The sequence below is a fragment of the Symphalangus syndactylus genome, chromosome 12 (genome assembly GCF_028878055.3).
Source record: "Symphalangus syndactylus isolate Jambi chromosome 12, NHGRI_mSymSyn1-v2.1_pri, whole genome shotgun sequence".
Taxonomy (NCBI): domain Eukaryota; kingdom Metazoa; phylum Chordata; class Mammalia; order Primates; family Hylobatidae; genus Symphalangus; species Symphalangus syndactylus.
The window spans coordinates 31,639,682-31,664,316 of record NC_072441.2 but is presented as its reverse complement, the minus strand read 5'-3'; the positions used below and the strand labels follow the sequence as shown (position 1 = coordinate 31,664,316).

The window sequence follows — 24,635 nt, the reverse complement described above, 5'->3', positions numbered from 1 at the left end:
AGTAGGTCACCAGTATATGTTAGTTTTAATCTTGCTATTAGGTAATTAAAATGAATATTTTAGGCTAGAGGATGGGGTATTTGACTTATTTAATTACCTTCATGCTTTACTTCCTTGGGCTATGTCTCTGTTGTAGAAGTTTCCAATTAAGAGAACAGTTAACAATGTGTTAACTTGTTAGTCGCTCAAATTTGGAGTTGACAGAGATTTTGTTATTTTAAAAGAAATCCAGAGGAGATAAGGGGTTGGCCCAAGGATACACAGAACTTGGATACAAACACAAGACTTTGGGTATTCTCTCCTCTCCAGTGCTGGGGCCTGCTAGATCCTGCAGCATCTGCTACTGTCCCCTGATCATTCAGAGTGGCTCTCTAAACAAGCAAAAGAGGCTTTCAGTGAGTCAGCCTGGAGATGGCCCTTAACTCAATTGCTAATCAATAAGCAGGATAACACAGATAAGGAACATTGGCCATTTCCTTGAATACACTTGGCCTTTAGTGAACAGGCCAAATACCTAAAACTTCATCAGGTGACTCAGCTGATGAATTAACAGTGCTTCCAAAAAGATTTCAACCAATGAGTAGGGACACAACGAGTATGAGGCCTCCATTCCCTTTACTGGTAACCTCATGTACTTGGGCTCTTTTCTGTTTGGCAGTAATTTGCCCTTCTAGATGAGTCCTAAATTCCTGCCACGTCATGCAGTGTTGCGAGGACTGTTTTATGTCTTTCTGAATTTCACGGTTCTTTGAGCATAGTAAGCCCTTGATAAAGGCTTATTAATTTGCTTTGATTAAACGAAGAATGCATTGCATTCTAGTTCAACATTACTTACAGCCTTTTTGTAGTGAAAAGGTTTGTGTCATTAAGTAGGTTCATTGTCACCACAAAATGCCCACATTTCTCCAACATTAGAAAGATATCTCATTAGTTGGTAAATGCATTTGAGGCTCCCTTGGAAAGTAGTCCAGTGTCTCTTTTTCTTTACTCTCCCATCCTGAATGGCCTGGACTTTGAAAATACAGGTGTCAGGCCTGGAAGAGTGTGAAAGAGGCCCTTGGTGTCTGCATCCCTTCAGGAGAGAAAGAACTGTAGAGATCTGGTGCCTGTGTTTGAAGCTGGAACAGTGCTCCAGTTGGGCCAGGCCAAAGGCTAGAGAGTCAGATGGCAACTTATTTTCTAGGTGACCCCAGCTGTATGTGTCAAGGTTCTCCAGAGAAACAGAAGTGACAGGATGTATATATCCCGTTGCTTATTATTCCCATCAAAAGCCCATATATACATATGGGCCCATTATGAGAATTGGTTCACTCCATTATGGAGGCCAAGGAGTTCCATAATAGGCCTTCTATGAGCAGAGGAACAGGGAAGGTGGGGGGCTGTAGTTCAGTCTGAGTCCAAAGGCCTGAGAACCTGGGGGTGCTGCTGGTGTCCAAGGGCAGGAGAAAATGGATGACCCAACTCCAGAAGAGAGAGAGCAAATTCATCTTTCCTCCGCCTTTTTGTTCTAGCTGAGCCAGAACAGATTGGATGGTGCCCACACACATTGGTGAGGGTGGATCTTCCTTACTCAGTCCACTGATTCAAATGCCAATCTTTTCTGGAAATACCTTCGCAGACACAGCCAGAAATAATGCTCCACCAGCTAGCTGTGTATCCCTTAACCCAGTCAAGTTGAAGCCTAAAATTAACCATCGCACCCGCCCCTAGCTCATGAGCTGCCCGATTTCACCTCAGAGTGGAAACTCAATCAAATCCTGTCTGGGTTTTCTTAGTCCAATCCAGTGATTTCTGATAACCTTGATAATCCAGTTCAAAGTTCAGTCTCCATGTCAGGGCCATTCTCCCACCTTGCAGGTTTTCTTTGCCCTCCCTTCAGTTCTCGTTCTTCCTGGTGCTGTTGCTCCCCTGGGCTGTACCCCCTCCACCTTCCATCCAGCCCCCTGCTTTGGGACCTCCTGCTACAGTCTTTGTCTTCTGACAACTGCACAGACTTTCCTTTTAGTTACCCCTTGCACTACTGAGCACAGAGAAACACTCAGAACTTTTTCCAGGCCTACAGGAGCCCAGAGAAACAGGGCTTTCAGCAGATGCACTATTTTCCCCCTGACCTCTTCCTCACATTTGTGAGGTTATTTGCTTGGAAAGGCACAAGGAACTTTTTCCCTTTGAAATCCCTAAGTGCTAAATCTGGGGTTTCTCTCTGTCCTACGTACGTGCTCAACACACCCACCCCAACGCCCAAAGTAACCCCACGGTGGTGGTTCTCAAATTGTGGTCCACAGACATTAGAGGTCCCCTATATTCATTATAACACTAAGAGGTTATTAGCATTTCGGAGGAGGTGCAGAAGCAATGGTTGTAAACCTGTGGTGCGCGGCAGCGGTGTTATTAGTCCTGCTGTACTAGTTGTGTGCCTCACTACCATGTACTCACAGTAAAAAACAGAGAAAAGAAAGAAAATACCAATGTTACATAAGAATGCCCTTGATGAAGCAGTAAAAAAGACACATTTAATTTTTACCCTTGAGCACATATCATTTTAATATTTTGTGTGACAAAATGGGAAATACGCATAAGGCTCTTCAGCACACCTATGGTTTTTGCTTTTGTTTTGGGAAAAGCACTTGTGTGATTATTTAAGTAGCTGAATCAGTTGCTTTTAAAAGTGAACACTATATCTACTTTCTGAAAGAGCATCTAACAAACAAACTGTGGTTTTTTTTTTTTTCAGATTTGAGTATCTGGCAGAAATTTTCTTGAAAATAAATAAAGCCTGTCACTTCAAGAAAAAACAAAAACAACAGACAGTGTTTTTTGCCAAAATCCATGCCTTCAACCTCCAGATCCACCACTTACTATCTATAAACTGAATTCCCTAATGTCTTACTTGAAAAATCAGGATAGCAATAGTGCTTACTCCAGAGGATGGGTAGGAGCATTCAATAAGATAACTTTATAAAGTGCTTTATGTAGTGTCTGGTACGTGTGTTAACTGCTCAATAAATGTTGACTGCTATTACAGCCACACTGAGTTAAAATAATCCGATTTCTTTCATATTTAATTTAACCAAATACGTGGGTCAAGTCCATCAAAAGTGCTCAGTTAAGCACCAAGTAGATACTTTAAAGAATCAACTCATGGCCGAGCATGGTGGCTCACGCCTGTAATCCCAGCACTTTGGGAGGCCACGGCGGGCGGATCACGAGGTCGGGAGTTCGAGACCAGCCTGGCCAACATGGTGAAACCCCGTCTCTACCAAAAACACAAAAATTAGCTGGGCGTGGTGGCAGGTGGCTGTAATCCCAGCTACTCGGGAGGTTGAGTCAGGAGAATCACTTGAAAGCAGAAGGCGGAGGTTGCCATGAGCTGAGATAGCACCACTACACTCCAGCCTGGGAGAAAGAGCGAAACACCGTCTCAAAAAAAAAAAAAAATCAATTCATGCTTTTTAATAATAAGGCAATAATGAAATGTCAACATGGCTATAATGAAATAGTGCCAGGCATTGCAATATTGAGTTTTAAGCAAAAATTCTTATTTCTCCAGTTTTCCTTAGGAAAATAGATAGGACTATTTTTGTAGTGGTTTAAAACGCACAAATTAACATAAAATATTGCCAAAATACCTCCCAAAGCTCACTACTTAAAATAGTTTATCACAGCACCAATGCCAATGTACACTAGGCCACCTGTATCCCTGACACATTGAAAGCTATGGCCTTTGAATGATGTCTTGATCGTTATGTCATTAACATCATACCTCACTTGAAAAGTCAGATGTGTTTCCCAAATTGGAGCAGTTCTACCCAAGGTTTGGATATAAATTGGCAGGAATTTAGATTATGTCACATCTTGGGCATAGGCAGGCAATGAAAAATGGAGAAGGGAAAAAGAAGCCAAAATAAATGGGCTTATAGCAAAATAATGATCAAGAGATTAAAAAAAAAAAAAGAAAAAAGGGAAGAAATGTACCAGAAAAGGCTGTGAAAAACTGTAGGAACCTGTTAGTGGGACATAATGAGGCTCTTTAAAGGATATTTCTACATTTTCCAAATGATTTTCGGTTTTCAGAAATGATTGCGTTCCTGTCTTGTATGTCAGCACAGGTTCTTATACCTTGTATGTGAACAACTGAAGTCCACAGAATCTTCTTCAGTCCTTTCGATCATCTGGTCCTACCCTGTGGGATCCCTTCTTTGTTTTTTGAAAGGTATTTCTTTATAAACAGCTACTGAGCTGCTTTCTTCGGGAAGAAGAATGTATAGTCACACAGTATTCAAAGGGTTGACTGGGTCCGTCCTTCCCCTTTGGTGCAGATGGTACACTTGCCCTGAACATCGTTTCTACTCAGATGACCATCAGTGCTATCACCTGCTCCCACCTGTGACTACTGCCCTGCAAATGAGCAAGAAACAGCACCAGCTCAGGGGAAAAGTTGCTTTTGCTTGTTCTCAGCTTCGTGGAGAAAGGAGCATCTGATTAGGCTCCTAATTAACATGAAAACCATCCCGCAAGAAACAGCCACAGCAGCAACAGGCTGCTTGTCAGTTCTAGGCCAGGAATTCCAATTGCAATTTTGGTTGTTATGGAAACAGACCACACTGCTTCTTAAAGAATTCATTATTCCAACAAATATTTGTTGTTCTAGTCATTAAGTAGTACCCAAATGAATGATGTAGACACAAGGGAGGAGGAGCGCAGAGGAGGAAGGCTGGTGATTACAGCGGAGTTCTCAGGGAGCTAGAACTTAACCCTGACCTTGGGGCATAATTAACAGTAGAGAAGACATTTCAAGTGAAAGGGCTGGCAAAGTGCGACAAGCTCAAGCGATAATAAAGATGCAGGTGTGGCTGGAGCCAAAGATTGACATGGGAGTGTGGTGAGAAATGGGAAAGACCAGAAGGCCAGTCTAAGAAGTCTGGACCTTTCTGTGGACAAACAGGATCTAACGGATATGTTAAAACAGGGGAAGAATGCTTTAGGCATATTAATTTTGTCTTAAGGCAAATAGTGAGGATGTCAACCTAGACTCCGGCTAATACTGCAGCCCCAGTGTTCTTCGGGTATATGCCAAGACAATAATTTGAAAAGTGACAATTCAGTCATCTTCTCAAATAGACAAAACCACTCTGTTTCACTGAAAGTGAACTCATCAAAACAGCTATGGGTGTGTCTATGACATCTGGAATATTTTTATAAGGTTAAATTGACTTACAATAAAGCAGTCCCAAAATACCATTCTGCCACCTGTCAAGGAAGTATTTAGAACTAAGGCCTTAATTCTCAGAGTCCAGTACGTACAGTAGAAGAAGAGCAGTTATTTTCTGTATCACAGTGGCTTTTTACCTTCTATGGCCCAAACAGTAAGCTGAAATCTCTTTTACTAGAAGAGTGACTGATCAGTAAATTGAAATACAGGAGAGTTTTGTTAGATAGAAGAAAAATCTTGCTCAGTGCAGCAATTCTTAGAGGGTGGTCTGTGGACCCCTGGAGGTCTCGAGCTTTGTCTAATTCCAAAGATCTTCTACTGTGTTGTTTGACCTTCTGAAGGGCACAGGACTTAGTAACAGGTGAGGTCTTTAGTTATGCCTAGAGAGAGGGAAGTGGCATTTGACAATATATTTCACAGTTCAACTGTGATTGTTAAACAATGGATAAATCTGAAGTAATATTACTGCCAAGACAGTAACGACCACCACAAAACATACTGTATTATTTTTGGAAGCTTCTTTGGACCACATTATTAAAAACACAGATTTCTATGTGATAATAAAGGGCTCTGTGATGGTTAATACTGAGTGTGGACTTTATTGGATTGAAGGATACAAAGTATTGATCCTGGGTGTGTCTGTGAGGGTGTTGCCAAAAGGGATTAACATTTGAGTCAGTGGTCTGGGGAAGGCAGATCCACTCTTAATCTAGTGGGCACAATCTAATCAGCTGCCAGCGAATACAAAGCAGGCAGAAAAAAGTGAAAAGGAGAGACTGGCCTACCCTCTCAGCCTGCATGTTTCTGCCTTGCTGGATGCTTCCTGCCCTCATACTCCAAGTTCTTCAGTTTTGGGACTCGGACTGGTTCTCCTTGCTCCTCAGCTTGCAGACAGCCTGTTGTGGGACCTTGTGACCGCATAAGTTAATACTTAACAAATTCCTATATGTATATATGTATTCTATTAGTTCTGTCCCTCTAGAGAATGCTGACTAATATAGGCTCCTACTGTGAATTCCTAGCTGTCAAGTTTAAAGGATCTCCCCTTTTCCTAACTTGGCTCCTAATATAAAAATTGAATAGAAAATATAAGACTCTGTGTATGGTCTGGATGCCAGGAAAATTGATTATTAAAACTTCTGTGGAAAAGGGAATTTTAGTAATCTATAGCACAACTAATTTTCCTTTGCAATTATGACATTAGGTTACTCTTCAATAAGTGATATAAGCAATATACAGTTTTACTTTCTGAAAAAAACGCAAAATAAGTGTGGGATGAGTCCACCCAGTTCCCACAGTTAAGGTCAGCTAGAGGTTGGCAGATGACAACTGGACCTAAGGTAGGTCTCAAGAATTCCCACTGCTTGACACATACTGCTCTCTTTGCCCCCTCTCACCTCCCATTCATCCCTTCACTGGGCCCATCTCTCCTTTTATCTCCCTGCTTAAATGTTACGTTCTTAGGGAAGCCTTCCCTGGTCACCCTCTCTAAAGTAATCACCTAATTTTACTCCAAACACTTGACCCAGGTTGTTCCCTATTTCAGCTCTTTGGTTCCTTTCTAATACTTTTCAAGGTTAATGATATATCCATTATTCTCTTCATCTAAGATGGCAGCTCTGTGACTCCTCACTGCCCAGCAGGGGTCCAATATTCAATAAGCATGTGTCAGATGGCTGAATGTGTGAGACAGCTTGCATTCAGGTTAACAACCAACACAACTGAGTGGCGGAGGAGGGAGAAGCCTCGAGTGAGGAACTACAGTCAGAGACCCTGGTCTCCTCCCTGCTACCAGTTAATTGAATGACTGTGATCAGACCCCTTAACTTCTCTGGGCCTCAGTTTCCTCATCTAACAATGAGGGAAGTTTACCCAGAGATTTCCAAGGAGGCACTCTGATTTTAACTTGCAAGAGTCTAAGTTTATCTGATTATATTTCTGTAGTGTTGACAACCATTCTTTTCCCACTCACTGAGGAGGTGTGGACCTTTTCATTATTTCTGAATATAAATAGACATTTTCTGGAAAATGTACAGGTAGGTGTACTAATTTTTTGAGGCACTTGAATGATTAGAGGAAAAAGTACTAAGTTTTGAAAGGATAATATTTGTCCTTTTTTTGTGCATCTTTAACTACTGCACAACTAGTTCCCTTTATTTCCATAAGGAAAACTGGAAATCTGGCTCTCACACACTCATTAGCTTCATAATCTTGGACAAATTCCTTAACCTTCGTGAGTCTCCTTTTTCTTGTCTATGTAATAGATAAGTAATAGGAATAGACTAGGTAATGGGATTGTATAAGGATTAACTGAGATAACCGGGAGCATAGTGGGTGCTCAGAAAATGTCGGTAAACCTCAAACACATTTTCTCCCACAATTAATCCATCAATAAGTTTCACTGTACTAGAGCAAAGAGCAAATTAGATAGCTTTTACTGTTTGCTGTGTAGAATCAGGATCTGGCTATTGAAGTATATTTGAACATGTGGCAATTGATGCATTCAGTTTAGAAAGGAGGGGGTCAGTGTTTAAACAGAAAAGATGTGTGTTAGATTTTAATACATGACAACCTCTTACCCTTTTAATGCACTTTGTTATTGTAGAGCTAAACTCAGAAGTTTGACATTCTTTCAAGTCCTACTTTTTCCATGCTGAAAAGATACAAATCCCAAAGCGATATAAAACTGCATACGTGAAAGAAATAACCTGCAAAACTTGGGGTACTATTTTGACCAAAAAGACTTCAAAACAGAATGAGAAATAAATAGTCTCTTTCACTACCAAATTCTTTTTTTTTTTTTTTTTTGACAGAGTCTTGCTCTGTCGCCCAGGCTGGAGTGCAGTGGCGTGATATCGGCTCACTGCAAGCTCCGCCTCCTGGGTTCATACCATTCTCCTGCCTCAGCCTCCTGAGTAGCTGGGACTACAGATGCCCGCCACCATGCCCGGCTAATTTTTTTTGTATTTTTAGTAGAGACGGGGTTTCGCTATGTTAGCCAGGATGGTCTCGATCTCCTGACCTCGTGATCTGCCCGCCTTGGCCTCCCACGGTGCTGGGATTACAGGCGTAAACCACCGTGCCCGGCCTACTACCAAATTCTTATTATTAGCAATTGTATTGTTAGAAAATGCAAGGGCTGTTACTCACCAATCATGAAAATGATTTTACACTTTCTCAAATCTTCCATGAAACCTTTAAAATAAGAATAACTTAAGTTATTGGCAAGAAAAACTGTACTGAAGCCCTGGTTTTACTCATGTTGTATAAAAACTCAAACCTTGTAGTTTTATTTGATAAAAAGCTTGAAGTTGAATAAATGTGTGAATAGGCTGCAATTAGTAGGCACCAATGACCATTTCAGTGTTTTTGTTTGTTTGTTTTTTGAGATAGTCTCACCCTGGTGCCCAGGCTGGAGTGCAGTGGCTCGATCTTGGCTCACCGCAACCTCCACCTCTCAGGTTCAAGCCATTCTCCTGTCTCAGGCTCCCGGATAGCTGGGATTACAGGCATGCCGCCACACCTGGCTATTTTTTGTATTTTTATTAAAGAGGGGGTTTCACCGTGTTGGCCAGGCTGGTCTTGAACTCCTGGCCTCAAGTGATCCACTTGCCTTGGCCTCCCAAAGTGCTGGGATTACAGGTGTGAGCCACCGTGCCCTGCTCATTTCAGTCTTATTCCCCCACCCCGGTAATGTATTTTTATTTTAACATGATCAACTTTTGGTGGCAAAAATTTATGTCATTAAATAGCACGAATCACAAAGAAAGCTATTTTTAAAAATTACTTTTAAATCATCCTAACTATCTCAGTTTGGTGTTATTTCACATTTAAAACATTTGCTAAGCTTCCTTTATATACAGATGGTTAAAACGCAAGTGGAGTATCTGGAAAATAATATTTTAAAAAATAGTTTCGCTTAGAGCAAATAATGTTATTTTCCATTTAAGGTGGTGATATAAAATTTCCTTTTAAAATAAATGTATCTGAGTAACAGCAGTTCATAGTTTCTGTAGATAACTACTTTTGAAAGTTAGATCATTATTCTGACAGTTAGGAAACATTTTTTAGTGAAATTGGGGTAGTTCATTTATATGCATGACACCACATTTTGTAGGAATTCACAATTAGCTGAGAGAAGCCCCAACTCTACCAGAGAAAGAGAGAGTGTGGGGCATGATGAATTGGGTTGGGGACAAAGAGAGGAGAAAGAGCTGGAAACAGGATAGAAGTAAGTTTGGGATCGTTGAAACCATATGGTTTCCACAACAAAAAACAAACAAACAAAAAGAATTTTTAAATCAAATCCAGTCTCTTTACAGAATACCCCATGGTGACAGGAAACACCTTACATTGTTTGGAGTTTTCTATTAAAGGCAGATACACTGGTGTTCCTAACATGTGGGACCAGATGGTCATCTCAGGTTCTCCAGCCTGTGAGTTTACATTTACGAAGCTGAGGAACTCTGAGCCTATCTGCAATCTAGGAAAATGGCCCCAGTTATTATTGTGATTTTTTTTGGTATGATTGTATCCTATTTCAGTTTTAAAAAATAGTTGTTTTAAAATTAATGATGGTACAAGACATTCATCTAATGTAGTCATTACAAATTAAGTGTATAGTTTTTAATGACATAGGAACATGTTTATGTTGTGATATACACAAAACATTTGGAGATACTTATATATACATATGCATTCTCAACTATGTAAAAATAGATATATAGACAATGCATTGGTATGAAATGTACCAAAATGTTAACCATGATAATTTATAAGTCATAAGGTTTTAAATGGCTCTTATTTTATACCTTAAAAAATTTCTACAGTGAGTATGTGTTAATTTTATAACTAGAATAAAAGGGAAAATTTATTAGGCAATCAGTCATCCTCTATCCAGTTGAGACCAAGTTGATTATTTGCACTTAGCTAAATGACAGCTAAGTTATGGCTCATGTATTTGTACCTCTCCTCATGAATCACCAAGATGTCATTTGGTGACTGTGATTTTCACATACCGCTCTTGCCATTATCATCAAATGACACTTTACCTACCACCTTGTGCTCATAGATCTGTGCAAGATTAGAGCTGGGGTTATTTAAAAAGCCAAATCACTTACTTACATGTGTTTAGAATCAATACTGTAAACATATTTCCATGACTTATATTATAACTTTTATTACAGGGTAGATATGTTAGAAGGTATTTTTACTTAGGAAAATTACGAACCTTTTCTTTTTTGGATAGTCCCAAATTCACATAATTATATCTATTTTCAGTTACATGCATAGCTAGTTATGGGTGGAATTTTTACTTTTTGCAGGACTTTTTTTTTTTTTTTTTTTGAGATGTAGTCTCACTCTGTCACCAAGAGTGCAATGATGCAACCTTGGCTCACTGAAACCTCATCGTCCTGGGTTCAAGCAATTCTCCTGCCTCAGCCTCCGGAGTAGCTGGGATTACAGGTGTGCACCACCATGCCTTTCTAAATTTTTTTGTATTTTTAGTAGAGACAGGGTTTCACCATATTGGCCAGGCTGGTCTTGAATTCCTGACCTCAAGTGATCCGCCCGCCTTGGCCTCCCAAAGTGCTGGGATTATAGGCGTGAGCCACTGCACCTGGCCCTTTGCAAAACTTTTAATATGACAAAAATTACAAAGCAGTATAATCCTGGTGTAGGGTAGGTTGGATCCCAAAGGTACACGTGGAATAGTAACTACCACCCAGGAAAAAGATTTTTGTGTTTCAATTATGTTTAAAGAATGTTGAATTAAAGTTTAACAACTCTTTTTACTGCAGGACTTGTGGGAGCTTTGGATGCTATTATATACTTGGATCTTCTAGTGGGGACCTGGTATTAAGCATATTTCAAAGAAATTTGAGTAGAGCATTCTCTTTTCGCAGAGCCTCTCGGGAGTCACGTTCTCTGGGCAGTTAGGAAATGCATCACTTAGTAATGCACCCCCCTTTGGTTCTTTACACGGATGGAGGCGGGAAAGACCCAAAGAGTTCTACCCTTAATCATGCTCCCTGGCTAAGGAAAAAGTGATGCTGTTAATATTTTGTCTCTTAAGTTGATGTTTAATTAAAAAGGCATGGTCAAAGTTACTAAAATGACAAGTTTGATCTGATCAGTAAGGAAAACTCACCTCCCATAGTGTCCTCTCCAAATACATTTAACTGGTCATCACCCTGTTAAAAAAATCACAATATTAGATAATGATAATAGCAGGTACTGTGCTGAACTCCTTGGCAACACTGGCATACTTGAACTTCCAAACAACTGTCAGAGGGAGGCACTTCCAAACAATTTTATGAGGGACAACATTTTACAGACGAAGACACTGAGAATTCTAAAAGTTAACTTTCCAAAGGTGACAGGGTAGTGAGGGACAGAGCTCAGAATTAAACCTGGGTCATCTGTCCTGAGTACATGCTCTCTTCTTAACCAGTACAGTATCTCACCTTTTTTTTTTTTTTTTTTTTTTTTAAAGTGCAAAAGCTATCTGTGGACAGGAAGGCTGACTTCAAGAAGACAAAATCCTTTGGTATCAGAAGCTTACTGGTAGGTGTGATCACAGCTGTTTTATGAGTAACTCTAAATTTTAAAGCTGGGGTTGGCAACAATTTTCTGTAAAGGGCCAGATAGTAACTATTTTCATCATCGTGAGCCACATGTCCCCTGCAGAAACTACCTTTTTTTTTTTGAGACATAGTCTCACCCTGTTGCCCAGGCTGGAGCGCAGTGGTGCAGTCTCGGCTCACTGCAACCTCCACCTCCTGGGTTCAAGCAATTTGGGCCTCAGCCTCCCCAGTAGCTGGGAGTACAGGCATGTGCCACCATGCTGGGCTAATTTTTGTATTTTTAGTAGAGAGAGGGTTTCACCATGTTGGCCAGGCTGGTCTCAAACTCCTGACCTCAAGTGATCTGCCTACCTCAGCCTTTCAAAGTGCTGGGCTTACAGACATGAGCCACCGTGCCCGGCCCCTACAGGGCAACTATTTAGCCATAATTTGCCAATCCTGGAACCAAAGCATGAAATAAAGGAAGTTGGGGTGATCAGTTTTTATTGATGCCTACCTTTAAATTTTTCATTAAAAAATAATTTAATCAAACAGATGCTCTATTCCTTATGGAGTAGCTCATAGTGGTTGGAAAAAAAACTTCAGAAAAACATTTTATAAAAGGCACTAGGTGAGAACCCTCAGCCCCACCTATGTCTTCATCTGTATCATTTCTCCACTGTGTCGCCCCTTATAGGTAACCACTTACATAGATTTTTCTTGAGGCACACAAAAATGGCTTCTAGATATCCAGGGATACATGTGAACATAAATAGATATTATGATCTCCATTTCTTATACAAAAGAATTATACTTTTATTATACATGCATATGTGTTTATGATATAATACTATTCTATAATACATTGCTCCTCCACTTGCTTTTTCTCTGATCAATGTATCCTGGAGAAATTTCCATATAAGTACAGAATGTTCTCTGTACCAAATATCATCGGTTGCACAGTATTCTACTGTATGTATGGTACCATAATTGTTGTTGTTTAATTAGTCCTTTATTGATGGATCAGTGAGTAGTTTCCAGTCTCGAACTTTTTTTGGAAAAAGTGGCATAGTGAGTAAATTTGCATAAATATCATTTCATACTGCAGGCTAAATTTCGAGAGAGGGGACTGCATGGTCAAAGAGTAAATGTATTTATAATTTTGATCGAATTTTACCAAACTGCTGCCCATAGAGGTTGTACCATTTTGAAGGGACAGCCTCTGGCTTGTGCTTTATGCCAGCCTCTTGCCTCTAATTCACTTTGATGCCTGAGTCAGTTAAATGAGGTTGTCTGGTTGTATTAACACTCCTTTGAGGTAAACTGCCCTCAAAACACTTTATTTAAAGACGGATTCTTGCCGTCCTGTTTAGAATATATGCCTTCAGGGAAATTTTACTGCTCATCTTCTAAGAGTTGCCTGTGCATTCAGTGCTATTCCAGGTAAGAGAAGAGCTTTTAACAGAGTGGTCATTCAGGGACACATTTACATTAACGAATTCTCTTCTGTGAATAGAAAAAACATCAATTATTCCTCAACAAGCCTCTCCACCACTTCCCTTGTTGAAATTACCACGATTCAGAACTTGGAGTTTAGGGATCACCTAATCCAACACTGCCACCCACTCTTCCATCTTACAGATGAGGAAACTGATGTTCAGAGAGGTCATGGGAGGGGCCCATGGCCATGCCATCATGTCCTTAGTGACGTCAGGATGGGATGAGAACCACTTCTTTTACCACTTTGCATGGCTGCTATGGATTTGGTCTCATCAGTGTAGGGGCATCCCCTCTCCTCTGCTCACCTGGCCAGGCACCCCTCCACCGAACTGCTGCAGTCTGGCTCCCTGCCTCAAGCTGGGATGACTCCATGGAGCAAGCTGGGCCCCAGAGCTCACCGTGGTCTCAGGATGAAGTTAGGATGGAGCCAGGACCACATCTTTGCTTAGCTCTTACCCCTGCCCTATCCTGCTTCTCCTCAGAGGGCTCCCTAATAATGCAGTTGCATGAGAATTCTCATCTCAGGCTTTGCTTCTAGGGGAAAATTATCAATTACTCCTCAAGACAGGGACCTTGAGGAGTTCCCAAATTCTCAGGGAATTTTGGATTTAAGACAGGGACCTATTTGAAGCAATTAATAAGTTTGCCTAAGGTGCAGCTGCATAGAACGGGCTCAAGGGTATTTCCTGGAAAAGGATTGTTTAATCTAAATCTGCTTATTGTTTGTCAGACGGCTATTGAATCTATCTAGGTAATGTTGAGAGGAAACCATGCAGTCCTCTCCCTCAATTTTTAATATTATTGTTAGATTATCAGACTTATACCCACCTTATAGGCTAGGCTGTATTAGATCTTTGTTGTACATGGCTATCATGTTTGGGGAGTCTGATTGTGGTTAATGTGAATTCCTGAAACAGTGCATCCCACTATAAAAGGACCCATCTGACCTCTGCCAGGCTTCTTGAGTCTGACCTATTTGTATCCAAAGCTCTTATTCACAGCCTTCTATTACACTTGCTCAAATGCTTCCCAGGAGCCCCAGCTTTATTTTCATTAATTCATCAATAGTGAACAGGCTGCTGGGACATAGATGCAACTGTCATCAACTCTCACCAGGAATGCAGTGCAGTGACATAAAAGCCCAGGTGAACGAGATGTTTGATTGGAGGGTGTAATTTTCCAGGGACTGTCAATAAACCTCGTGGTTCCAACGTGAATATTTTGTAAACAAAATTAATCTGGCATCTTATACACACACATACACACACACACACACACACACTCGGGGTGAATGGGAAACACTTCTGGTTTTGGTGAAAAAGATACCAAACAGCCCCTGTAAGCACTAAATCTTGTTACTTTTCAAATGTTGGGTGTGCTCTGCATGAAAGGCATTAATTTCAGAATGTCACTTGGACAAGGAGCCAAAGGCTGTAGCCTTATTCAGGAGACGTCTGATCAGGTGCTTATGCTCAGTCGCCTTGGAGCCTCCTCTTCAATGAGGCATGACTTAAGAAGACTCAACCCATTAGCCATCACTCTGAGTGTCTGTGGGTGACTCTTTGTGTTCTGGCCTTTTTCTGTGTTGAGGCTCCATCTAGTCTGCCCTTTGTCACCTTAAGTCTGAATTATTGAGTTAGGCTTTGTGCGCACAACGGGACATAGGTGACTTTCTATAGTATTAAACTAGGTTTTGAGGTACATGAAGTGGGATACTAAATCTTCTGAACTGACAAAGAGAGAGAGAGTATAAATATAGTCACAGATTTGATGTAGGTGCCCTTTAAGACTCACAAGTATGGGGCGCCAAGGCACAGCCTGCAATGCTGTGATTAATACTGTTAAGGTGGGAGAAGCTGCAGCAAACCCACTAACATCAAAAGCCAATTTCAGGCCGGGTGCGGTGGCTCACGCCTGTAATCCTAGGTACTCAGGAAGCTTAGGCAGGAGAATCCCTTGAAACCTGGGAGGTGGAGGTTGCGGTGAGCTGAGATCCTGCCACTGCACTCCAGCCTGGGCAACAAGAGCGAAATTCCGCCTCAAAAAAAAAAAAAAAGACAATTTCAGGTTGCCACATCATTTTGATGCTATAGATTGGGTAATAATGTTGGTAATTGATGAGGAGAAATCTAGAATTCTATTGAAGGGACACATTTAAAATTTCAAAGTGGGATTAGTGGCTATGGGAAACTGCAGATTTGGTTTACAGACTTGCTTTGGTCTCTTTCCCTCATCTTCCAGTCAATTAAGACCCATTAGGAGGGCAAAAGGAACCCAATTCAACCTTATTTCCCTGTGTAGGTGTGTATGCAAAAAAAAAAACTACTTTTGCAAGGCTGGGTTCTGGTATATCATTTGTACGAAGAGTGGCTAATTGGGGTATGTATGTGCTTTCCTTTAGGATCAGGGTGCCTATCATCACCACCTTAAGATATTCATGTCTAGTCGTTCCCATTTCCTTGAATTATTGAATTTTAAATGAGGGAGATCAAAATCGAACAACTTAGTCTCACAGATGGGTTCACCAATTTTAAGAAACTATCTTCTTCAACTGGGTTTGATTACAGCGTAGTGACTGCTCCTGGTGACAGAACCAATTTCTGTGGCATTGCCATAGTAGATTGTGTTAGTCTGTTTTCACACAGCTGATAAAGACATACCTGAGATTGGGCAATTTACAAAGGAAAGAGGTTTAATGGAGAACTCACGGTCCCACGTGGCTGGAGAACCCTCACAATTATGGCGGAAGAGAAGGAGGAACAAGTCACATCTTATGTGGATGGCAGCAGGCAAGGAGAGCTTGTGCAGAGAAACTCCAATTTTTAAAACCATCAGATCTCCTGAGACCCATTCACTATCATGAGAACAGCACAGGAAAGACCCGCCCCCATGATTCAATCATCTCCCACCAGATCCCCCCCAAAACATGTGGGAATTATGGGAGTTACAAGATGAGATTTGGGTGGGGACACAGAGCCAAACCATATCACAGATCACCTCATCATAAGAAGCTGACATTTAAATAATTCAACTTGAAAGCCTGTTTGCAGATACGATCTCACTGGACCCTCACTGCAACCTCATGGACGAGGAACTTGTAGTTGAGATTCTGAGGGAGCACAGGATGGGGATGTGCCTGGGCTTCCTCTGGCACAAGAGGTGAGCTGAACTTTGAAGTCAGCTCTCTGACATGAACCTCTGCTTCCTCAGCAGCATCCTCTTACTGCTCTTGGAGATGACAACCATGTATTCAGATATGCCTACTTTCCTTCCTTAAACCGTTTTGGTTTTTAAAAATGCTTTTGGAGGCCATAAAATTAAAGTTCTCCTGAGAAGGAGAAAGAAGTAATAGGTCATTTTGGGGGTGTATTCCCAGTTCAGAGTAACTTGTTTGTATTAACCAGCGTGTGTGTTTCATGGTAGCAAAATGTGTATAACTTCAAATGGGATTATGAGAAAGGGGCTTACTTGACATTAAAATGTTACAGCTAAGATTAATTTCTTGCTCTAAAATTCACAGATGAATGCTGCAAAAAAAGGAGACTGTTTTTCTGACACTGAACACAGACAACTTCAAAATGCAAAAAAAAAAAAAGAAAAAAAAAGGATTTAAAAGCGTTCCTTAGTCTCTACGATAATGCAAGGAACAGTCTTTTCTAATTTTTTCTTACCTCAATGAGTACTAAACAGAATAACCCAATTCTGGAAGAATCATGAACCATGAAATGCTAGCATATGAGGATTTTCCTAGATTTCTATTTAAATTGGTCTAGTGACTTCTCTCTGGTTACAGGAAGTAATAGCAGGGTGGTGCAGATAGAGGTGGAGCAAAAAAATATCTTGTAGTTCTTGGAAGGGTTCACTTCATTGAGGGGCAGAATCTTAATAGGATGGAATAATAATTTAAAAAGAACAACCAGGCTGGGGGTGGCTCATGTCTGCAATCCCAGCACTTTGGAAGGCCAAGGAGGGAGGATCATTTGAGCCCAGGAGTTTGAGACTAGCCTGGGCAACACAGTGAGACCCTGCTCTACAAAAAATTTAAAAAATTAGCTGGGCACGGTGGTGTGTGCCTGTGGTCCCAGCTACTCAGGAGGCTAAGGATGGAGGATGGCTTGGGCCTAGGAGGTTGAGGCTGCAGTGAGCCATGACTGCACCAGTACAGTCTAACCTGGATGACAGAGTGAGACCCTGTCTCAGAAACACACACACACACACACACACACACACACACACTAAAAAGAACAATCAAAAATAGATCAGGCTATTTCCCCATCTTTTTACCTGAAAATGAATTTTTTTGCACTTTCCTTATACCTGTTTTTTTTTTTTTAAAAAAAACTCAGTAAAACACCTTACATATTAAACAATTTTAGAAAATGATTACTGGAACTATTATTTCAGTAGTACTTAGAGTGTTTTCAGCATGTGCAATCTCATCTGATCTCAGAAAAAAACTAGCAAGTAGGCAAGTTTGATGTTTCCCATTTTTCAGATGAGGAAACTGAAGCTCAGAAAGCTTATGCAACTTGTGCAGGATGCCCTGGTGGGTCGGGCTTCCCGATTCCCCAAGCCCATGCTCTGCCTTCCTCCAGCTGACCTGGGTGGCGTGAGATGATACATAAGTGCAGGATGACAGAGTATGGTGAGCAGGGAGGGGCATCGTTGGAAATGCTCCTGGTGTCGTATGAATAGAAACGAAGATGGATTCATTTGCTAAAAGTGGAGCTGAAGCTGGATCATGCTAAACCAATGATCTGAAAATGAATTTTACAGGTTTTACTGGAAAACTGTGAATGAAGTTTTGAAATCCCTTGGAACTTCAGCAGGAGAATATTGAAAAATGAAAACATAACTACATTTTATCACCAGGGAGAAGGGAGACTGGTCCTTGAGAAATTTTGAGTGGTTACAGTTCTTTTCTAAAGCATGTTTTCATTTAAAGTAATGGGCAATTTGAAAGAAAAAAAGTATGGGAAATGGTATGTAATTTAGTTACACCCCAGAATTTATTCCGCAGCAAGTCCCATTTCTCATTCACTGAACTACACAATTAGAGGTCTGCTTGCTGTAAAGTACTTGTATAACTGAGTAAACAGAGTTGAAAAAAATGTGGTGGATGCTAGGCTAACCTTTTTCCAGTTGTATTAAATTGCAGATTCTCTATAGAAACTGCTTTAACAGACCTAGTTCTCTAGGAGAAATGGTATTTTTCTTCTCTTATGTATAAATTGCAACATTAGTGTCTCTAATAAGACATTTTAAAGAAAAAAAATTTTCTCACTGTTTTTCTCTAAGTTCCTGTTTTCATCATCTGAAATATGTGTTCAACTCAACTCTCTGCTAGAAGGTTATGAAACACTTTGATCTTGTCTTCAGATGCCAAATGTGGCACCATTGTTAAGAAGAGCTTTGTTAGGCTGGTGGTTTAAAGGAGGGGGCAAAGTTCCCATTTTAATTTCATGTAAAGTTAATGTTGGCCATAAAGTCACATCTGACTAGTCTTGCCAAGGAATTATTTGACCTTTACCTGTTTGTTTTCTTGTAAAACAGAAATAAAATGGCAAAGCTGAGCTTCAGTCACTGGGAATTACAGAGCACACTGGCTTGTCTCTTACTTTTGCTAGGTGCCATACATATATACAGGCTCCATATATAGATATACAGACAGAGTAATACATACATATATATGTTATATATGTGTATATATATGTATATACACATATATGTTATATATGTGTATATATATGTATATACACATATATGTTATATATGTGTATATATATGTATATACACATATATATCTCATATATACACATACATATACATATAAAATATATATGTATATATATACATTTGCCCTGAGCTTGTTTACATTCTGCCCCTTCTTCTACCTCCCCACCTTCCTGAGAAATATATATATTTCTCTCTATATCTATATATGGAGCCTTTATATATCTATATATGGAGTATATAGAATACACACACACACATATGTATATATATATACATGCACACACACATACTCCTAGCAAAATGGAAAATCAGATTGATTATTAGAATAAAACACACTAGGTTGAGCAAAGTGGCTCACACCTGTAATCCCAGCACTTTGGGAGGCTGAGGTGGGAGGATTGTTTGAAGCCAGGAGTTCAAGATCAGCCTGGTAAACATAGTGAGACCCCGTCTGTACAAAGAAGTTAAAAAAATAGCTAGACATGGTGCACACCTATAGCTTCAGCTACTCAGGAGACTGAGGTGGGAGGATCACTTGAATTTAGGTGTTTGAGGCTGCAGTGAACTGTGATTGAACCACTGTGCTCTAGCCTGGGTGAAAGAAAGAGACTCTGTCTCAAAAATAAATAAATAAAAGAATAAAACACATTATATGTGTGTTCGTGTGTTTTCAGGGAGAAAAAGGATCACCCAGAGGCATCATCCTTTGTCACATCACCTTTCTTTAAGAAGGGAGTAAGATTGGGGGAAGGTGGGTCCAGATGAGGTGAGCCAGTGGAGAGCTTAAGGGACTGACAACTCCTTCTCCAGTCCTCTTCCTTCTGAGTTCCTCCATTGGTCACACTGTACCCTAATTAATGCTTTCCCTGCAGCCTGAAGCACCTCTTGATCCTCACTGTCATAGAAGCAACAGTTTTCCATCAAGCACTCCCAAGCCTACAGTCTCTGACCTGGGCCCTACTTCTCCTGCTTTCATTATTCCTCAACATGAATGTCTGTGTTCAATCCCCAAGGCTCTAGAGGGTAAGCCTGAGTGGGAAGTGAGACAGGGCTAGTTAGTGGCAGTGGGACACAGAGCCAGGGAGGTATGAAAGATGATATCCAGGTTGGAGTTGGGAATCAAGGAGGCAGGTCAAAAGAAGTCTTCTTCCCATTAGAAACAATATGGGGGCCTGAGGTGACAGGCTTTCCTCTGAGTCCACCAGCCTGAGAAGGGGTCAGGAGGAGACATTCGGGAGAGACTGCTGATGAGCCGTTGCTATCTATAGCTACTAGTGACAATATTTATAAAGTACTGGCTGGTTTGCCCAAGCTAGTTAAGATAAACTCCACATGAGACAAATGACTCCATTAATTTCCCCAGAGCTTGACTCGTTTAATCTGCCTTCTGGACCCCTGCTTATTGTTTGTCCAGCCTGGAATGCCTTCCCCTTTGCCCTGAGCTTGTTTACATTCTGCCCCTTCTTCCACCTCCCCTCCTCCCTGAGCCCTTGCCAGTGACTTTACCTTCACCAAACTCCCCCTGAATCATCCATTTGGCTCAGAGTATGTGTGAGTGGTAAGAACAGCATTTGCTGTATGCCAGGGACAGCACTAAGCTCTTTACGTAGATGATCTCATTTAATTGTATTGCTACTTAACTGCATATGTGTTGAATTTGTTTTTCCAAAATACTTCTCAAAGATGGGGCTGTCTTTTATCTTTTTGCACCCAAATGACTAACAGAGATGTGCTAAGTAAAGATTTGTAAATGATGAATATAAGAAGAAGACACAGTTTCTTTTTTCAAAATATAGTAAAAATAGTGATAGAGAAGATACAATCAGTAGATTTCTCCAGAAGGAAGAAGGGCAGAAGTAATATCAGTGCATAGGCAATTAGAAAAGTCTAAATGTTTAAGGTCCGTAGCTGTCCAATCCTGGAGGGGTAGATTTGGAAGATCCCAGCACCAGAGGTATTCAAGTGGAGGCAGAGTAACTATCTGGCAGTCAAGAGATTCTTAGACCGTGTAGGAGGTTAGATTAGGTGCTGTCTAAAGAAGCTTCTGAGGCTGGGCATGGTGCCTCATGCCTGTAATCCCAGTACTTTGAGAGGCTGAGGTGGGAGGATAGCTTGAGGCAAGGAGTTTGAGGCTGCAGTGAGTTGCGATTGTACCACTGCACTCCAGCCTGGGCAACAGAGACCCTGTCTCAAACAAAACAAAACAAACAAAACACCAAAAAAACCCCAAGAAGCTTCCAATGCTGAGATGCTACTGCTCATGCAACAATTCAACCAATATTTATTGAGTTCTGTGGTAGACGGAATAATGCTCCCACCCCCAGCAAAGATGTCCATGTCCTAATACTTGGAACTTGTGAATATGTTACCTTACATGGCCAAAGGGATTTTGCAGATGTGGATAAGTTAAGGATCCTGAGATGGGGAGATCATCCTGGATTATCTGGGTGGGCTCAGTGCAATCACAAGGGTCCTTCTAAGAAAGAGTCAAGAGGATCAGAGTCAGAGGAGAGGTGGCGACAGAAGCAGAGGTCAGAATGATGCCACTGATGGAAGGAGCCACAAGCCAAGGGATGTGGGCAACTGGAATCTGAAAAAGACGGAAACGGATTTCTCCCTAGAGCCTCCAGAAGAATTGCAATCTTGCTGACACCTTGATTTTAGCCCAGTGAAAATTATTTTGGACTCTTGACTTCCAGAACTGTAAGATCATAAATGTGTGCTCTTCTATCCACCAAGTTTGTGGCAATCTCCTATGGCAATGATAGGAAATCCATACAAACTTCTACTATGTGCTAGGAACTGTTCCAGGTGCTGGGAATGGAATGGGGAGCAGTCAGTTTTGAGTCACTGAGTATATTAGGTATTTGAGTGTGTGCCAAAATCAAGATTTGCAAATGATTTTATCCATGGAAGCTCTTGGTCAAACACAATCTCACAGGGAAGTGTAACATATAAGACTGATAGGAATGGGGGCTACTATTGGTGAAGGTGGAATGGGTGGCCCCAGACCCCTGCCAAGGGCCATTCTTCTTCCTCCCTCAGTGACCTCTTTGGCAGACACTTCTAGATGCCTACTCTTCCTCAGTCTTCCTCCCTTTTTTTTTTTGAGACAGGGTCTCAACTCTGTCACCCAGGCTGGAGTGCAGTGGCATCATCTCAGCTCACTGCAACCTCTGCTACCTGGAGTCAAGTGATTCTCTCACCTCAGCCTCCTCAGTAGCTGGGACCACAGGTGCGTGCCACCATGCCCAGTCTTTTAAAAAAATTTCTTATTTTTAGTAGAGATGGTGTTTTACCATGTTGTCCAGGTTGTTCTTGAACTCCTGAGCTCAAGCGATCAACCTGCCTTGGCCTCCCAAAGTCCTGGGATTACAGGTGTGAGCCACTGTGCCCGGCCCTCCCTCCCTCCTCTTCTTTTCTTGCAGGTAGAGCCCACCTCTCTTTCTGGATGCAGAAAATGCCAGATCCTTGCATTTCCATCCTCCCTTGCGTTACAGGTATGGGTCTGTGACCAAATCAGGGCCAAGAGGATATGAAAAGCAATCTTCTGGGGGACTTTGAGAGAAAGAGGTTTTCTCTATTAAAAAAGAAAGACACACATGGGAGAATCAGCCTCACTCTCCCATTCTGGTTTTACAAGTGGTTGTGTGAGATGCCACATTTGGATCCACCACTGCCACCCTGTGACCACAAAAGGAGGCATCCCCTATGCGTTCAGGAGGGCAGATGGAAATAGGGAAACTTCCTGGGCCCCATGTGACCTTGTGTCCCTGCTGGACCAACTCTGGGATCATCTACCTTTAAAATGTAGGTAAGGAAGAAAATAACATTTTTAATTGTTTATGACAATTTTAGCTAGGTTACTTGCAGGTGGCAGGCAGCAAGTTCACTGAATCCTGCTTAACTTATGCACAATTGCAAAATCCTTTCTTGGTTGAATACTGGTATGAGAATATAGAATTTCATTTTTGGCTTACATTTAAAAGGCACTTATCATTAATCTAATAAATAAGTTATTAAGGGTTAAGAAAATTTGGAAACCATAACCTAAGCTCAGCACGTTTGTAGAGCTTTGGAGAACTCCAATTCAGCATTCTCTTAAGAATCTGGCCGCTGTACAAGGCCGACAATATTCAATGCTCCTGCAGCACGTGTATGCATACTGAAACTGGCAATCTTAACAGTTTTCAGGAAGGATGCATTTTGCTGCTATTTTTGCTTTTTCATTATTAATTATAATGACTTTATCTTAATTACTACCAATTTAATTTGCTGTGGGGTGTTAATGCCACCTTATGTGGCATTCCATATGTCCTTTGGCACTCCAATGACAGATACTTCCTTTGCATTGGCAATCTTTGGGGATAGGCTTTAAGATCCACAAGTTCTATGGTTTCTAGATGAAACTCCATACTGCTCCAGTTGCAGAAGATAGGTCTCTAACCAGCCCAAATGTGCTAGTTTAATAAAGGTCAGTGCTATTGCAGTGGGGGAAAGTATGAACAGGTGAAGTAAGTGGGCACTGGAAGCAATTTAGAAAGCATGTCAGTGCCCTCAACCCTGAATGAATGTTTCCATCATCATACTATACTGGCTATAATAACAATAACTACACTTACTTTGTAGTATTTAATTTTCTTACCACAGCAGCCAACTGAAGGAGGTATTATCATCCCCATTTTACAGATCTAAGGCTATGTCTTAGGGCTTAGGGGATGTGCCTCAATCATAGAGCTAGAAAGTGTGTGAGATAGAGTTCGAATTCAGGTCTGCCTGATTCCAAAAACTTTAAAAAATATGTCTCCTAGGCCAAGTGCTGTGGCTCGTGCCTGTAATTCCAGCACTTTGGGAGGCTGAGGCAGGCAGATCAAGAGGTCAGGAGATGGAGACCATCCTGGCTAACACGGTGAAACCACGTCTCAACTAAAAATAAAAAAAAAAATTAGCCAGGCATGGTGGCACATGCCTGTAGTCCCAGCTACTTGGGAGGCTGAGGCAGGAGAATCACTTGAACCCAGGGGGCAGAGGTTGCAGTGAGCCAAGATTGTGCCACTGCACTCCAGCCTGGGCCACAGAGTGAGAATCTGTCTCAAAAAAAAACAAAAAAAAACCACATATATATTCTAAATGTGCCATTAAAATGAGAAAATTCAAAATCATGAAGATAAATTCTGGGGACTGGGTTGTATTTGTGCTCATAAGGTGTTTTTTGCCTATAAATTCAAAACTGTTTTGGAATTACCACATAAGACTAAACTATTTGTCAAACAAATATTTTCTATTGAACAGAGTTTTTACCTATGAGTATCGATTCTACAAAGACATTTAAATAAAATTTCCAGTCCTGTGCCTCCAATTGATTTTATCTTCTTTATTCTTACATGCAGTACATGCTCAAGGGCTGCTGGTAAAGAGATGTGTTGTTACTAATATTATTATTGTTATTTGAGTCAGGGTCTCACTCTGTCGTCCAGGCTGGAGTGCAGTGGCATCATCTCAGCTCACTGCAACCTCCACCTCCCAGGCTCAAGTGATCTTCCCACCTCAGCCATCTGAGTAGCTGGGATTACAGGCACACACCACCATGCCTGGCTAATTTTTGTATTTTGTGTGGAGAC

At 41.1% G+C, this 24,635-nt stretch overlaps 1 protein-coding gene across 2 annotated transcripts in view; it reads right to left on the bottom strand.

Annotated features, from left to right (window-relative positions):
• AK5 (adenylate kinase 5) overlaps window positions 1-24,635 on the bottom strand; it is a 283,050-nt gene that overhangs the window by 71,910 nt on the left and 186,505 nt on the right. For both annotated transcript variants that reach the window (XM_063624158.1, XM_063624159.1), the window contains exons 9-10: window positions 11,364-11,406; window positions 8,363-8,407 (exon numbers count right to left, since the gene is read on the bottom strand). In XM_063624158.1, coding sequence (XP_063480228.1) covers window positions 8,363-8,407; window positions 11,364-11,406 — 88 coding nt within the window. The remainder of the gene's footprint in view (window positions 1-8,362; window positions 8,408-11,363; window positions 11,407-24,635) is intronic.